This window comes from Gallinula chloropus (assembly GCF_964237585.1).
Source record: "Gallinula chloropus genome assembly, chromosome: 2".
Lineage (NCBI taxonomy): Eukaryota > Metazoa > Chordata > Aves > Gruiformes > Rallidae > Gallinula > Gallinula chloropus.
The window spans coordinates 31,132,827-31,149,864 of NC_140086.1; the positions used below are offsets into that span (position 1 = coordinate 31,132,827).

At 43.7% G+C, this 17,038-nt stretch overlaps 1 protein-coding gene across 1 annotated transcript; it reads left to right on the forward strand.

The window, feature by feature from the left end:
• The first annotated feature begins 791 nt into the window (after positions 1-791).
• Positions 792-11,215, forward strand: ZFAND1 (zinc finger AN1-type containing 1). The gene is made up of 8 exons (XM_084279988.1): positions 792-886; positions 2,013-2,055; positions 2,809-2,848; positions 3,401-3,528; positions 3,614-3,705; positions 4,529-4,653; positions 10,419-10,574; positions 10,722-11,215. Exons 1-8 carry the CDS (start codon positions 832-834, stop codon positions 10,890-10,892), a joined length of 810 nt encoding a protein of 269 aa, XP_084136114.1. The 5' UTR covers positions 792-831; the 3' UTR covers positions 10,893-11,215.
• Positions 11,216-17,038: the final 5,823 nt, after the last annotated feature.

Below are 17,038 nucleotides of genomic sequence, written 5' to 3' on the forward strand. Positions count from 1 at the left end.
GCGAGTCCCGGGGGCAGCTCGCAGAGGTGCCGGGGCGCAGAGGGCAGACCCCCGGGCGGCCCGCAGGCGTGCCCGCCTTGCCGGCGCTGTGGAGGTGGATGCTTAGCTTGTGCTTTCCCTCCCCCCCCCCCGTTTAGTTTCGGTCTCTTGCCGCGCGGAGGTGTATTTCGAGGGCTGCGGGCGGTAACAGCGCTGGCCGGGCCTGGGCGCCCCGCGCCCGGTGCGACACCGGCGGGTGACACGGGCGGAACGGCGGCCCGAGAGTGCGAGGTGGCCGTGACACACACCGGGATGTGCCACACACACACAGCGGGGTGGCCGTGACACACACCGGGACGTGCCACACACACACACACCGGGGTGGCCGCGACACACACCGGGACGTGCCACACACACACACCGGGCCGCGACCACGCGTGCCAGGACTGAGCAAACAAACACTAGAAGCTGTAAGTTCTAGCGCAGAAACACTGCGCTTAGAAGCAGAGGTGCTGCTCTAGGGACTCCACAGCGGCGCTCACGAATTACACGGGCGCAGGAAAGCCGTGATCCCCTTCCCCCCGCCCTTGGGAAGAGGCCCCGCCCGGCGGAACGACGCGACTGACGGCAAAACCAAAACACGATACTTTCCCCCCCGGACTGCCGCGCCCCCACCGAGCCCGCCCGCTTTCCGGCGGGGGGCGGTGACAGCCCTGCTAGCCGCGCCCCGGGGCGGGGATCTGTGCCGCAGTCCCGCCTCTCCCCGCGGCCTGTCGTGGTCCCGGCAGCCCTCCCGTGTCCTGTTTCGGCGCCGTCTCCGCTTGGCCCCTGGTCCTTAGCGGCGCGCTGCGAATGGCGGAGCTGGAGTTGGGGCAGCACTGCGGGGTGCTGGACTGCCGCCAGCTCGGTAAGGGACGGCGTGGCGGGTCGCCGGCAGGGCCGTGGAGGTGGGCTCCGGGTTCCCGCGGGCCTCCGCTGGTGGAGGCGGGGACGCTGGGCCGGGGGAGGTGCCCGGGCCGGGGCGGGGTGAGGCGGCCGGGCCGGTAGCGCCTGGGAGGGGACTGCGAGGCAGTGCGTCCCCTTCGGGCTGTCGCTGCGCGGTGCCGCGGCTCTGCGCGGCCCTTTGGCGGGGCCTGTCGCTACAGCCGTGTCACTGGGTGGTCAATCCCCTGCTTCGTCCGCTGTTAACCGCCCAGTCTTTCCATTCTTCGCCCTCGCCTGCCTTCGCTGGTCTCGTGATGGCGGCAGCGAACGTGCTGCCTTTCGGAAAGCGGCAGCAGAGCTGCTCGAACCGAAGTCTTAGAGATGAAGCGAGTGAAATCTTTGTGACCTGAGCTGTGTGGTCCGGCTGCGTGTCGGTCTGTTGAGACCACCGCGTGAGGATGGAGAAGCGGGGCAGGGGCCGGGCGCTTGTCGCGGGTGCCGCGGACAGTGAAGTCACTTCTCCCGCAAGAACCGATGTAGGAGGCGGGCGGGGGCCTGGGAAATGTGTGCGATGTAGGTTACATGAGGACGGTATGTATGGTAGGAAGGATGGAGGGGAAGGAGCGGGACCACCGGGGCTGTCAGGTGGAGAAGCAGCTGGCTTTTTGGAAGGGATACGGCCGTCTGTATCGTAAAATCCAAGCCATCCAGCGCTCCAGCAGGCAATACATAGTAACCTTTTTCTAAACTCCACATATTTTCCCAGTAAGTTCCGGTTTTAGCATAACTGGTAAGTTTGATGGCTAGCTAAATGTTCTGGTTTCTAAGTGTGATACTGAATAAAAGAGGGATTTAAAGCATAATTCTAACTTCTAAAATGTTTATAACTCACCTACTTAGATGGGTTTTAGTAATACTAACTAGAGCAGTTAACAGTGTCATAAAAGCCACTTCTGGGTACTGTGTAGATGCAATTGCTCAGTGTCCTTTTAAAGATACCTACGCTGTGATACAGGTGAGCAAAAGTTAATCATGTAAAAATTAGGCTGCAGACTATTAGCAAACCAGTGACCATGTTGTCTAACTAAAGACAAACCTCTTTGTTTCAGATTTTCTCCCCTTTGTTTGTGATGGCTGTTCAGGTGTCTTTTGGTGAGTTTTCCTGTAAGATCTCAGTGTGGCAGATGTATAGACCTGAATGTTGTATAAAATGTTCTGGAACTCGATTCATATACACTTAACTAAAAAAATAATTGTTTTGCTGAACTTGCCACTTTTTCCCAAGTAGCTCTTGTGAAGTTTTGAAATCAGTGGGAATGTCTCTAGAATGCAGGTGGATTATTTTGAAAGGTGTCTAGTTCAGACTCTGTTTTGTACTGAGGTTTGTGGGGGGGTACTTTTTCTCACAGGAAAAAAGACTAAAGATCTAAAATCAGGGCCTGTGCTTTAGTTTGCACTTCAGATTAGCAGAAAACAGCTGAGAGAAACTCCGATAAACTGAGGGCAGACTGCACTTTAAAATGTTAGAAGCTCTCAAGGGATTTTTGCTGTTGTGGAAAGTGATTAAAAATCCATTAAAACAGACAAACTCCAGTTCCTTTGAGCTGCATGCATGTCCTTAGTTTCCATTAAGCGTGCACATGTCCTTAGTCTCCTTAAAGGTCTTGTGGTCTTGGGGTATAAGTTCCAAGAGCTAATGTTTTATGTACTCAGAACATGATCAGTCCATCTGAGATGTGAGATACATTGGTTAGTACAAATATTTGGAGAAGATCCATTATTTAATTGAAGTGTTTCCGTTATAAAACTTGCCACATCACTTTTACAACACTTAAATGTTTTCACGTGCAGTTTTCTTTTCCTGAGATGTTGATAACCATGATGTTTTCTTCTTCTGCCACAAAGCCTTCAGCACAGGAGCCGGGATGCTCATGGGTGTTCTGAGGTAATCTAGTAATATATGACTGCCTTAAAATTAAAATTCCATGCTACTTTAACTATTTTCAGATTAGATATACATACATATGTGGTGGTTTCACCCTGGCTGGAGGCCAGATGCCCACCCAAAGTTGCTCTATCACTCCCCTTTTCAGATGGACAGGGGAGAAAACATATATTGAGAGGATTAGGAGTTGATAAAGACAGGGAGAGATCATTCAGGAATTAGCATCACAAGCAAAACAGACTCAACATGGAATAAACAACCCCAAACATCTACTTTATTACACATATAAGTATGATTTAACTGAGAATGTGACAAGCTTAAAAAAAGTCTTCTTTGTTTTCTGCCTGTTAAAAATAAATTGACTTTGCATAGAATGATGCCTTTTTTCCTAACTCTGAGTTAAACTTAACCAGAACAAAACTAGGAGAGAATCCCTGGGCTGGTTTTGCCCACAGAATAGAGAGCTAGCACAGTTCTTTTGGAAAGTTGGGGTAGTGGCTTGTATCTGTAATATCTCTTTATTTACACAAAATATTTTGCTCTAATGCCTAGGTGAATATAAGAAACAATTCTGTGAAACCAGATCAGCACAAATCTTACCCATGCTCATACAAAGACTGCAATGGAAAGGAGCTTTTGCCAGTTTTATGTCCCTACTGTGAAAAACATTTTTGTCTAAGGTGAGTGGAACAGAGTGTTGAAACATAAATATGTGTTCATTGGTGTATGGAAAAGGTAATAAAAGTCTTACACTGTTGTTTACAGACACCGGCACCAATCAGACCATGAATGTGAGAAACTGGACACACCAAAACCTCGAATGGCTGCTACCCAGCAGCTAGTTAAACATATTATAGGCAAGTACAGCAGGGTATATATATATTCTGCAATTTTCTTCTGAAGGCTATTTGAGCCTATGACCTCCTGTGAGGGTTCGGGTTTGACAAGTAAGAAGAAAGGATGGGAGTTTCTTGTTTAAATAGCCCTAAACTCACATCAGCTTGTAATACTGGGCTTGAACAAGACAGAAGTGACATGCCTCTATACAGAGAATCTCTAAAGATTAAATAGGGCTAAGGTTGTTTTTGAAATCACTGTCTTGTTCTCATTCTACAACTACTATAATTATACCTAGCCATTATTAGTTGCATATTAATTCACACACAAATAATGCAATTGTATTGCATGAGGTGTTTGTGCTAATCTGCTGAGATTATACCTACCCACAACCCAGATGGTAAAACAATGTGAATCTACAGTGTAAAGTTTTGCAGCTTTTAGACAAGCTCTAGGACAGGGAAGAGAAGAATCAGCACTGGCCAACTGGACAGTGGGGTGTTATGTAGAAAGGAGGACCTGAAACTGTTGCTATATGAATGCAGTGATGGCCACAGGCATAGAAACTTAGAAATTTGTGTGCATTTGTCTTTTTTTAGCCAAATGTGTTTACCTTGTGATAATGTTCACCTGCTTCTTAGTGTAAAGTTGTTCTGTGAGAACTGCAGCAATTCCAGATTTTCTTGAATAGATGTACCTGAGATCTTGGCCTTGGGAGAACGTGAAAGCGACACAAAAGGGATGCAAACCATGGAGATATAATGAGGCCCAATAGGCTAAGTCCAAGATAAGTTCAGGAGACAGTCTGAATCATCACATTAATGGGAATAATCCTGTTCTCAGATTCTAAAAAAACTGAGGAAGCGAAGATCAAGAAACGTAAAGGGGCGAAAAACAGCGAGACAGCAGCGAAAGTGGCATTAATGAAGCTGAAGATGCACGCATGTGGGGACAAGTCCTTGCCTCAGGTCAGTCATGCTTGTTTTCAGTAATTCAGCTTTCAGAGGAAATAGAAAGTTTTCTATATTTCTTGTTCTTCATCTGGTTCCCAGTTGGGTTTTAGATTTAATTCTTCACACCCATAACCGTTTATACATCTATTTCAGCCTGGTGCCCAAAACCAGTCTCACTAGTCTTACGTCTGTTGTAAGGTGTCTCTGTAGAGTTTGGAGCAGTCAGGTCAAGTTCCCTTATATTTTAGCAGAAATGTATTTGCCCACTACTTGGCTGCTACCAGACACTAGAGGACAGACAGGTTCTTGTGACTTTAGAAGATTACCTAAGCCCCAGTGCTTTTGAATTTCTAATTGTGAAAGTGAACTAATTTCTGATTGCAAACATTTTTTAAAAGCATCTGCACTAGCATTTTGATAATTTCAAGCATAGCAGAAATATTTATAATAGCTCTTTCCAGCTCATCAGTACTTAAACTGGGAAACAAAGCACACACAGACTGATGGAATTCCCTTGTTCTTTGTACCAAGTCATGGGTCACGCACATTATTATTATAGGGTAATGGTTGTGTAAAAAGGTAGAGGCTTTGGGCTTTTTTTTTTATTTCAAATGCATAGGGAACAAGACAGGTAGAAGTACTTATCCACTATAGTTGCAGACTTACAGGCATTTGTGCCACAAAGCCAGACCCTTCCAGATGTTGGAATAGTGGGCCACTGATTTGGCACTGTAACATTTCTAGGGAAGCATTCCTTACACTATTGATGAGCTTCTCTTTCATTGTCAGGGTAATCAGATGAAAGCAAGCAAGTGTGGCTCATTCAAATGGTGTGAAAAGGGTTGGTGTATAAACAGCCAGATGTGTTAATTCACTTGCAGATGGCCCAATTGTTGTTAATTCTTAACCAACCATTACTCTGTAGAAGGTCGTATTAGGACCAGTGACATCACAGTAAATTTGTCAAGATGTGCCATTAACAGTCTGTGAGATTCCAGTGTGGTGAAACAGTTAAACCAGTATTATTTGTAATCAGGGATTTGGTTTTACAGATCCATTGTGGTTCTTAAATTGGATTCATTACAAACCTTTGTTCGATTATAGTGTATCAGCTGAAACTGAGCTTGTGTCAGAGCAGGGTATAATCACAATTGCTTGGTTTTCCCACCCAGGCTAAATTTATAAGTTGAGGCATTGCAGTGCACCATGGGGTCTTCCCAAAAGAATGTGCCTCAAAAGATTGAGTTTGATAATTTTGGAGGATTAGGGAGTGAATGTGCCACCTTAGGTTGGTACCAGGATGTTCCAGGAACAGTCAGCTGCTCACTCAGAATTACCATGTGAAGATTGAGTGTGGTGTAAACAATACCAACAGTTTGATTCATTACTCACTTGAGATACGGTGTCATGAACTGAACAACACAATTATTCTTGAAACAGAGGGTACAAATAAGGGTAAGTACAGTACAGTGGGTGTTCTGATAAATCTTTTTACAGCTGAGTTTTCCACAAAGATAACGTGAGGATTCTTTGATCACACTCCAGGCCAGAGAATCCATCCAAGTATAGTTAATTACCTGAAGCAATAAGAAATTACTCAACCTTGGGAGTTATCTGAGCCTCTGTGAAAGTTAAAGGGAGTCCCCATTTAAAAAGTTTTCCATATGCCCTTTACTCTGGGAGTTAGGAAGCTCACAGATAGGGTTTAACCCAGCAGGCAGCTAACACAATCACAGAGCCATTTGCTCACATTCCCCCTACCCTGCCTTTAGTGGGATGGGGAATAGAATTGAAAATGGAAAAGAAAAAATCCTCAAAACTTCTGGGTTGAGATAAAGACCAAAAAGGAAATTAATAATGATAGAATATGCAAAACAAATGATGAACAGTACAATTTCTCACCAACCAAAGTTTATGCTTCTCAAGACCCCACCCCCCAGTTATATACAGAACATGACTTTGTTTGGTATAGAATATCCCTTTGGTCGGTCTGGGTCACCTGTCCTGGCTGTGTCCCCTCCCAGCTTCTTGGCACCACTTGCCTTCTCCTTGGCAGGGCAGTATGAGAAGCTGAAAAATCCTTGACTGTTTGGCCACAACTAAAACATCAGTGTGTTATCACCAGGATTCTCATCCTAAATCCCAAACACAGCACTATACCAGAAGCTGAGAAGAGAACTAGCCCCATCCCTGCTGACACTGTCAAAGGGTAGAGAATATAAGAGTGTCACCCTGAGAAAAATGACAGGCTGACAATGAGGGGTTTAGATGTTTTATGAGTAAGGGCAGGAAAATGAGCTTTTTCTACTGGGCTTCTGATGGGCGTTTGTCAGTTGTGTAAGCATCAAACAGGTAGGGCTTTACCCCATTCTCCTGTGTATAAACTTCACCCTAGAGCTTGTTTTAGTAGACCATTCCACGTCTCAGTTGTGTTGTTTGGGGTCTGTAGGACAGGTGGAACACTGACACAACTCCATGAGGTTCACATCATTCCTGGAAAACTGGGTTTTAAATGACTGCCATTGTCAGAGTCCACAGCAGAGGGCATGGGAGTGTCAGCAAACTGCTGATTAAATCCTGCCACAGTGGTAAGACCCATCAGCGTTATGGCAAGCAAAAGCTTTCCATAAGCCTGATATCATTTCAGCTCCAGTAAGGGTATGAAGCCACCCCTTGGGTGTTTGAGGGAGAGATCCAATATGATCAATTTGCCAAGTGGACCAGAGGAATTTATTCTGTCACCTGACACTATGGGGACAGACAGGTTCTCGTGGGGATCCTTGGCAGAATGATGGCACTACATTGTAGCTGCATTTAAGTCGTTATTATGTAGAACAGATTTTGATGTTCAGCTTAGCACAGAATTTGATGATCAGAGTAGCACAAGATTTTTATAATCAGAATCACTGTGGCACAATTTTATAAGTAGCATAGCACAGGTTAGCTTATGGTTCCAAGTCACCTGAACCCTCTGCAGATCAAGTAAAATCTTAATACTTGGCTTGTACTACCCATATCCCAGTCATCATCTATACTTGGAACACGTAGAAGAGTACAAGTCACTCAGTCCTGGGAGGAAGCAGACCACAGCGGAGGCCCTCCCCAGCCACTGGAGCTCACAGGTTTTTTAGTCCAGCAGCAGTTCTGGTCCAAATCCCACTCAGGACTTGTACCTACTTGATTTTATGGACAGTGCTGTGTGTGCGTGTAGACTTATGTTTTCTGTGATGGGATCATTACCCATGGGTTGACCGGGTGCCTGGGACCTTCAGGACCAGTAAGGAGGGGGCACTTGAACAGGCTCCCAGGGAAGTGGTCACAGCACTGAGCTAGTCTGAGCTCAAGGAGCGCCTGGACGATGCACTCAGTCCCAAGCTCTGACTTGGCTGGGCCTGTGTGCAGCCAGGAGTTGGACTCGATGATCTTATGGGTCCCTTCCAGCTCAGGAGATTCTATGATTCTGTGAAGTGCCTGAGGTCAGTTGTTGCTGCTTTTGGGTTGGAAAAGTTGCTTTATGTTGCTTGTTGACAGTTACTTTATGTTTCAGCCTTTAATTTGTTTTATTTTTCAAGTATTTTACATATTCCTTATTCTTTTTCATTACTGCAGCCAGTCAAACCTGGTGTTTTTTCAACATATCAGGATTATGTTGGATTTGGAAACACCTTGATTGTTTCTTCTAGGGTTTCACATCTGTACTTGTGCATCCTCTTAAAAGAACTGTATTACTTTTCACCACATTGTTATGTTTGAGTACACCAAGTTTAGGCCTGTTACATTGATTTTATAACTGAAAACACTCTATGTCATAGTATTGTTGTTAGGTTTTATCTCAGTAGAATACATTTAATTATTGTTTTCAGAATAGCTACAGCTATTCCATTACTGAGTCCTCGTAAGAATTTATTTTTTTATGCTTTGTCACATTTAGAAACTAGATAATGCTGCTGAGGCAGTAGACATAATACAAAGACCTGCTTCTAGCAGATAGTACCAGTTTAATAAATATTTGCTGGAGGGAGAGTGATTAATTTCAGATATTGTGGAACATAATTAACAATTCCACCTTCAATATATATAAGAAAATTTTAAAAGTTGTTTCCTAATTCCAAAACCAGTAAGCTTCAAAAAGCGTAGCACAAATTACTGTATGCTAATTTCTCTTACTATTTGTTTTCTCATTTGTATATTGTTTAATCATCTAGAACAGCAATAATTCTAACACTGATAAATTAGGCCTGTTAGCCTTTGGCACCTCTCCCTTTAAGTTGCTTCCTAGTCTCCCAGCCACCATCTGCCCAGCTTGTTCTAGTTTGATGACAGATTTTTTGAATAAGGAGTTTCTGGAATGCCTCTTAGGCACATCAGTTCTCTCATCACTACATAGAGAAGATTGACACATTTTTCTTGGAGGTACACAGGGAAAGGACAGGGGGAAATGGGCACAAGTTGCAAGATGTGGAATTTCAATTGGATAATAGGAAGAAAAAAATGATTGCTTCTTTTGGTGTCAGACCTGCAGAGTTACCCCTCTAGAGACTGACCAGCTCAAAACAGGAGGGTGGGCCATGCTGCAAAGTAGTGTTAGTTACTGTGTCCCTGAGTTACTGGTATTTTCTTGGACAGAAATTCCAGGAGGCATTGCCCATAGTTAGGGATGCAACAACAGAATAAGCTAGTTTGGGAATTAAGTGCCAGGGAACTGTGGGAGACTCTTATCCTTAGAACTGGAGGAGCAACTGTAGGAAGGTGCCAGGGCTCTGACAGCAGTTCAATGATGTTAGTGTGTGTCCATAGTAGGATGGCTGTTGTGTTTGTAAAGTTGTGGTTGTGTACATTTTAGCAAGATTCAGGTCCCACTTCCCTTGTCCCTTTGTAAGATTCCTGGATGTTAAACATTTTGTGTGCATGGAGAACATTCAGGTTTTGAGGAAAATGTACTGGTTGAAATTCAGACTCAGTTTTATGAGCATCGCTTGGGGAAGGGTAGTTCTATGCTTTTACAGGGAAGGCATAAATATATCCTTTAAAAAGAAGACTTCTGTCTTGCTTGATAGTGTCTGACTTGGATTCAGCACGAGTAGTCTGAACTGATGAATACACTAGTCATGTTTACTCTGTGTCTCCTGTTGAAGGTCAAGAAGAAATAAACCTGAAGAAGGGATTGTCCCAATCCCATTCAAAATCTCTTCCCCCATTGGTTACTCTTGACATTTCTTAAACAAAAATTTCAGTCTAGTAGATATTGAGAGAGCACTTAGTACATAAAAGAAGGAAAAATGGGATAAGGGATTGGCCAGCCATGACCGACATGTTTGTGAAGCAGGAATTTCTATTACAGTGAATTGTTCTGGTTTAACCACTATTGCATTCCCATTTCAGGCATGATACTGCCCCCAAAAGCCAGCACTGCTTATTTAAACCCACCTTTTTCTCCCCAAAAGCAGTTGTTACTGTTTAGTAAACCCAGGCCAGATACCTTTTCGTGTCTATGTTTAGCAGTCTAGCTGCAGGGCTCTTGCCAAAGATGTTCTTTCTCTCCACCTTCCTGACCCTGCTGTCCATCATGTATGTGCTTGCAGCTGGAGGGGACTGGACTTGATGGTCTCTGACATTTATATTCTGATGTAAAATGGGGCCTGGTGGAATAGAGGAGGTTTCAGTTGGTAATGTTTGGGTTGAAGTTCAAGTTTTTTATTGCAAAGCTATCAGATGTGTATGACTGCAGTTGAGTGTCTCTTCTGTGAATGTTTTTTTGTTTATTTTTCTTGTTTTTCTAGACAGAAAGAATTTACTTTCAAGTATTTTTGCCAAAGGGGAACAAGGAGAAAAGCAAGCCCATGTTCTTTTGCAGTAAGTGGAGTATTGGCAAAGTAGTAGATTTTGCAGCTTCCTTAGCAAGCCTTAAAAATGACAACAACAAATCAACATCCCAGGTAAATCAGTAATAATAAGAAACATTTTCTGGTGGTTGGGTTTGGATTTGGGTTTGGGGTTTTTTTAACCCCTTTGTCCCTCCCCTACCCCACTTCTTGCATCCCAGGCAAATGTTGATGTTAATTTCTGTGCTGTTTGTCTTACAGAAATTGAGGTTATGCCATACTGCCTCTGGAGAAGCCTTGCCATTTGAGCATACCTTGGAAAGATGGCTTTCTGATGAAGACTGCCCATTGTACAATGGTGGAAATGTAATTCTGGAGTATCTCGATAATGATGTTCTCTCTATAGAAGATACAGAGTCATACTTCAGTTAATCTGTAAACTATCACCAAAAACAAAATCAAGTATTTATTTGGAAGTATGATATTCAAAGGGGACTTCCCTTTTAAAATCACTGTCGTGCCAGAATCCGTCCTCACCTGTAGGAGACACAGCTCCCATCAATTTCTCAGTCATTTCACTGAAAGGAGAGCCATGTCCTGAAAGGAAAATTACTTATTAAAGTAACTAATATTGCAGATACCTTCTAGAATAAGTTTTTACTTTATTGAGCTGTATAATGTCAATAATGTTTTCTTAAATTTTATATTTATTTTTGAGTAAATGATGGGAAATGTATGTATTAAAGCCAATAAATACTGAAGATGTAAACTTGCAGTTCTCTGAAGTAAGAAAACACATTACATTATTACAGCATCTTTTTTACATCTCCAGTAAGAAATTTCCCTGAGTTTAGAATCCAGCACTGTCCACAGTCCCAGGTCCCCCTTTTTATAGTGTAACACCATTTAGAAGGAAAGCTTTCTGAAGTAAAGGTAGATTCACACATATGTCTGTCTGGTGTTTCTAAGTCTCAGCATCGCTATGTGATTAGGTGGGGGATAAAAAGAACTTGAAATTATCCATTTCTAAAATCTGGTATGAATGAGGAAGAAATATGGTAAGAGAGGAAAAGGTAGAGTTAACCAGAAGCATGGCATTCAACACCTCGCAGTTTCATCCTGGCATTTCTAGCCTTAGGTAAATCTCATTTCTTCAGCAGTCAGCAAGATGGACTTACCTAAGCCTAAGGGCTGAAGCACCTCTCCCATGAAGACAGGCTGAGAGAGTTGGGCTTCTACTGCCTGGAGAATAGAAGGCTTCAGGGAGACCTAATTACAGCCTACCAATACTTAAAGGGGTCCTACAGCAAAGTAGGAGAGGGGCTGTTCACCAGGGAGTATGGTGATAGGACAATGGGCGATGGCTTCAAGCTGAAAGAGGGTAAGTTTAGGTTAGATTTTAGGAAGTAATTGTTTACTACGAGGGTGATGATGCCCTGGCACAGGTTGCCCAGAGAAGCTGTGGCTGCCCCTTCCCTGGAGGCAGGTTAGATGGGGTTTGGAACTTAATGATCTTTGAAGTCCCTTCCAACCCAAAGCATTCTATGAAAGCAGTAGTTTATGATGACGGTACGTAAAGAAGTTACAGCTCTGGGTGTATGACCTGTGGAAGTAATGGCTTTCTCAACTGTCCGTGTACTTAACTTTTCCAGTCCATGTTAAGAGGATTGTTCAGAGAATCAGTAGTTGATGTACTTCAGTTTTTTGATCTCTTGGTGGGTTTCAAAGCTGGATTGTCAATTCAAAGCAGGTAAAGAAGAACCACCAAGTTATTTTTATCACAGAGCTGTTCTGATTTACTGAAACATAAAAACATGTAACATAAAAACAAAAAAACCCCAAATATTAAGGCCGGCACCTTCCTAACCCTAAATTGTGATGCACAACCGAGGAGCCTTGCTTCATCTTTGTTAAACAAGCATGTTAACTTCAACTCAGTCTGCAGTAGCCTTGAGCCTGTCTCTAGTTTAGCTAGAGGAGCAGACCTGCTTCCATCTGTTTCCAATTACTCAGCCAATAATCTCCAGCTGGGAGGAGGTGGGAAGGCAATCCTGCAGTGACAGAAAGGACAATGTGTGAGTGGGTGTAAACTGCAGCTGGAAGAACAAGCCTAAGCTCCATTTGCAAAGCAGTAACGTGTTTCTGTGGCTCTGTGCTGCTGTGGAGTGAAAATCAACGACTGAGGCAAACTTACTCATCAGATACTTACATAAGTTAGTTAGCAGGATTTTTGGCATGTAAGGTGTGACCCATGGCTACTGAAACAACCTAATGGCTTGTGATCAGGGCACAGTAGTCAGAGGGGAGAAATCTGTTTCCCTCAGCCTGACTGGCTCCTCTAATGTGACTTGCCTTTCAACAAGTCTGAAAAGAGCTCTGTTTCAGACACAGGCACTTTCTTGTAGGCATCTTCATGTGCGGTTCTCATGTTCACAAGGATGTTCCAGACCATGTGTGCACCATGACTGAACATACTCAGTAATGCCTGGAGGTGGAACACAGGGAGGCTTGAGTCTACATCATTCAAAAATGCCTGTATTTCATTTCAGGGACACAAATCTGGATTCGGTGTTTAGGCTCATGCAGTTACGGTGCTCACTGAGAAAAACTGTCCAGGTTTTTCTCTAGTACATGCTTGCTTAAAGGGAACCATTGTCCGGTGGCTATAAAGCTACATTCTGGTTCTGCTGTCCTGGTTCAAAACCTAAGAGCCATGTATGACATGCCCCTTCCAGGCCCAGCTGCAACAGAACAAAACAAATCCCAATGTGAGAGGAGCCTGTCTGCCTGGCATCCTTTTCAAGAGGTACTCTTTGTTGCCAGAACAATAACGCAGGCTTGTTCCAGTGGAAAAGACCGGTTTCAGTACTACCAAGAAGTACACCTCTATAACAATTTGGGTATATCTGTAGGATTATTCTATATTTATTGGACTTGCATAAATCCCAATAATATCTCAGAAACTGGGTCACAGTTCTTATTTTGCTTTGCAGTACTCTCTACTGTAGCTTTAACATGACTTGGGTTTGATAAACTATTTTGCTGATGTGATGTGGATGTTACAAAAAGGAGGGTGCTTCTGGTTTCCATGAAGGAAAGGATCTTCAGCAGCTGAACATTTTAGAAACCTTTGTTTCCTGGAAGCAGGAAGTATATGCACACTCCTCCACTTTTCTCCCCACGTATCTCTCCAGCTGTTTGTCACCTCCCTTTCCAGTGGAAGAGGAACAATCCCCTCTCCCCTTGCTATTTCTTTTCCTTCCTTTCCTCTGTAATTACCTATTCACTTTTCTTTGCACCTTAGGCCGCTGTGGTACAGAATATGCAGTAAGCGGCCAACCATCGCTGTGCAACAAGTGAGTCAGGGAGGAGCCCCAAGCTGAACTCACTCCCCTTGCTGTTGTTACTGAAGCAAGTGGAAAGTGCTGCTACAGAACACAGTCTTCTTTGTTTCTGCAGAAAAATCTCTCTACCTACCCCCTTCCACTGCCCCCAATTTTCCTGCCCTAGCAGGCAAAATAAAATAATGTTTGTTGTGGATAGGGAGAAGACAGGCTTGGGATGCAGGAAGTATATCTTTGGGGAGATCTCAAAGGTTTTTCCAGGAAGGTTGCTTTCATCAATCGCCAGTTATTGCTGAGGGCTAGAAGCCTGTAAATGTCAGTACAAATACAGCAAGTCACATTGAAAAGACTCCAAAATGTTGTCACATTCACTTTCATCTTATTCCAGGAATGTGTCTGGGATTGTATGTAGCTTGTTCCAGATAATTTTCAGAAAGTTAGAAGCAAAAACAAATTAAGCTTGTCTGACAGATAAATAATTGAAGAGGTGAAAACTCTTAACCACGGAGTCCAGGAACTAAAGCAGAAACTTTCCCAGAGCTTCAGTATCTTGCCTAGGCTAGAATTGTTCACATTTTAGCTGTGTAGACTCTATCTGATCTTTACTTAGCAAATACAATATTTTGTTTTTCTAAAGCTTATTATCTTAGCAGATTTTCATGGGGATTTGAAAAAAAAAACAACCACCCCACACTTCAGAGGAGACATTTGACATTTGCAACCATTGTTATTTTTACAGGCTTTTGTTCAGAGGTTGCTGAACTGTTTCACTTTAAAGTCAACAAATAAAATGTTAAACTCACTTCTAGTAGATGCAGAGATAGTGTATGCAAAGTTACTTAACTGAGAAGAGGAATTAATAATAATAAATAATGATTTTATAATAAACAGTACTTTCAAGTGAACTATTAAAATAGATAACTATCAAGCTTTTTGGTTTCTATGACTGTACAGTAATTTCAGGGAATGCACAAGGTCAAGGCCCTGCAAACAGCTCTTGGTCTTGTTCCAGTTCTAATACTGCTATGAAATTGCCTGGCACAGATTTCTGATATATGTAAGATATACGCCTGGAAAGGGCTATATTAACATCAAGAGCTCAATTTTGCCTGGATATGTGACCTGTTAGATCAGCTGGGCAATGCTGTAGCAAACAAGAAATTGATATGTCACACTAAGGAAGCAGGCAGTAGCCTCTCCTACTTTTATTTTCATCAGTTTCCTTTTGTGTGTTGGTTTTAGAAAAATATTTGCCCTGGTGTGGGATCATTCTGGCTGGAAGACTTGTATCAATAGATCACCTCTGTTCATCTCACTTATCAGGTCGCAGCTCAGTTCTCCACACAGTAGTGTCTTACATGAAATACAAAGTTTCCCTTCAGCTAACTGGAAGTTGTGGTTTGGATTGTAGAAATTCTTGTATTTATTAAGAAAGAATTTAAGAAGTTTCTGTTTATTTCACTTCTGATAATTTTAGGATCAATGCTGATCCTAATGCTTGTAAAACCGTTGCTATGATGTTATGTCTACTAGTGATGATGTTAACGAAGCCATTTTCTGTAATACTGGTGGAGTCTGATGCGGCATGTTTGGCAGCTTGCCTCACTGAATCAGAACCAAAGTGTCTTTCAATTGGCTGTATGCTTTTAGCACAACCTTGTTAAGGATGACTTGCAAAATAATTAATAAAAACCACACCATTTCTACAGTTCTTTCATGACTGTCAATATTTTAAGAACAGGCATATATGACTATTCCTGTTTACAGAATGGGAAGGAGGAACCATGAAAAGGCACTAGCAGAAGTGGAATCCATGTCTTCATGGAGGTGGAAAGGATGCAGCTACCCTTGCTTAGCCTTGAACAAGCGCCTACTTGTGGGTTGGACCGGCACTGAGGAAACAGAGTAAGGCTGCTTCTTTTGGTGATGTAGACATTCCCTGATCATGTTCAACCACAGAGCAACCCTACAACCCTTGTCCTGCTCACAGCAGTTCACCATATGTATGACAGTAAATGACATCAGTTGTAATCTGTGACACCACCTCAGTGTTTTACCTTTACTTGATGAAAGACAATAGGGTCAACAGACCACAGGAGAATAACAACACTGGTTTCAGTCAGTCTTGAGAGGAAAGGTTTTTCCTCCATAACTTTAATTGCAGTAATCCTGAAAACGCATCATTTGATCAACAAATCGCTTTCAAAAAAATCTTGGTCTGAAAGCTACAGAGTTTCCTGGAAAATACTTTTTGATTACGTATTTTAAAAATATCTGTTGTCTCTGGTTACTGATGCGGTGTTACTGTAACTAGCAGTGCTGTCAGCAGGAGGAGATAATGAAGGGCCAAAGGAAGCTGTTCCACCAGTGTCGAGTTCTTCAGAAGAAAATCAAGATGTCTTCGAGAAGAACCAGATCTGTTAGGAAACCTGCTCGGTTTAATGCTGCTAAGCAGCGTAACCTGAGCGGCTAAATGCCACCTTATTCCACGGGGCCGTCACACCTGCACGCGAGCTGTTCCTCACAGGTCTGCATGCCTTTTGCCATAGGCTGAGTAACACGGCCTCCTTTCCAGCACTGGCACCTTTAGCAGCTGAAAGCCGGGGTAAACACCATCTGCTCGCTCCATGGGACAGCATTCACTGTATTTTCATGCTGCCAAGCTGTTGTAGTTTTTTGTGGCTGGGTTCTGCTGGAGAAGGGGTTCTGCAGGGGCGGCTTCTGCAAGAAGCAGATAGAAGCTCTCTGCAGGCCCCAGAGAGCAAACACCAGCTGGCGGAATCATGACTGAAGTGCAGTCTGCTAAGACGGGAGGGGTGGTTTTACTTCTCATTATCCAACTCTGGTGTCACTGGCTGTGCAGTGCAGTGTAGTAAATTAGGGAGTTTTCTTTCCTTTATTCTGTGTTGAGTCTGTTTTGCTAACACGGAACGCTGTGGAATGATCTCTCCCTGTCCGTATCTTGACTCCTAAGCCTCTCAACATGAATGTTCTCCCCTGTCCAGCTGAAAAGGGGAGTGAAGAGCGGCTTTGGTGGGCGTCTGGCCTCCAGCCAGGGTCTCACTATCACACACGTCAGTTATTACCCGGGGTTTGACACTGAAGGCGACCTCCACCCTCGGAGCCGGCTCTCTGACAGAGCGTCCACCGCCACCCGGCCCGCCGCGGCGAACGGCCACACCCCTCCTCTCCCCGCCCCGCCACCGCGCAGGCGCAGCCACGGAGCGCGGTGAG

What these genes read in the sequence shown, in the direction of transcription:
- ZFAND1 (XM_084279988.1), top strand. Translation starts at nt 832, where the DNA reads ATGGCGGAGCTGGAGTTGGGGCAGCACTGCGGGGTGCTGGACTGCCGC. An exon ending in ATGCTCATGGGTGTTCTGAG is followed by an intron (nt 2,849 to 3,400) that starts GTAATCTAGTAA and finishes TCTAATGCCTAG; the next exon opens with GTGAATATAAGAAACAATTC. An exon ending in GCTAGTTAAACATATTATAG is followed by an intron (nt 3,706 to 4,528) that starts GCAAGTACAGCA and finishes TCCTGTTCTCAG; the next exon opens with ATTCTAAAAAAACTGAGGAA.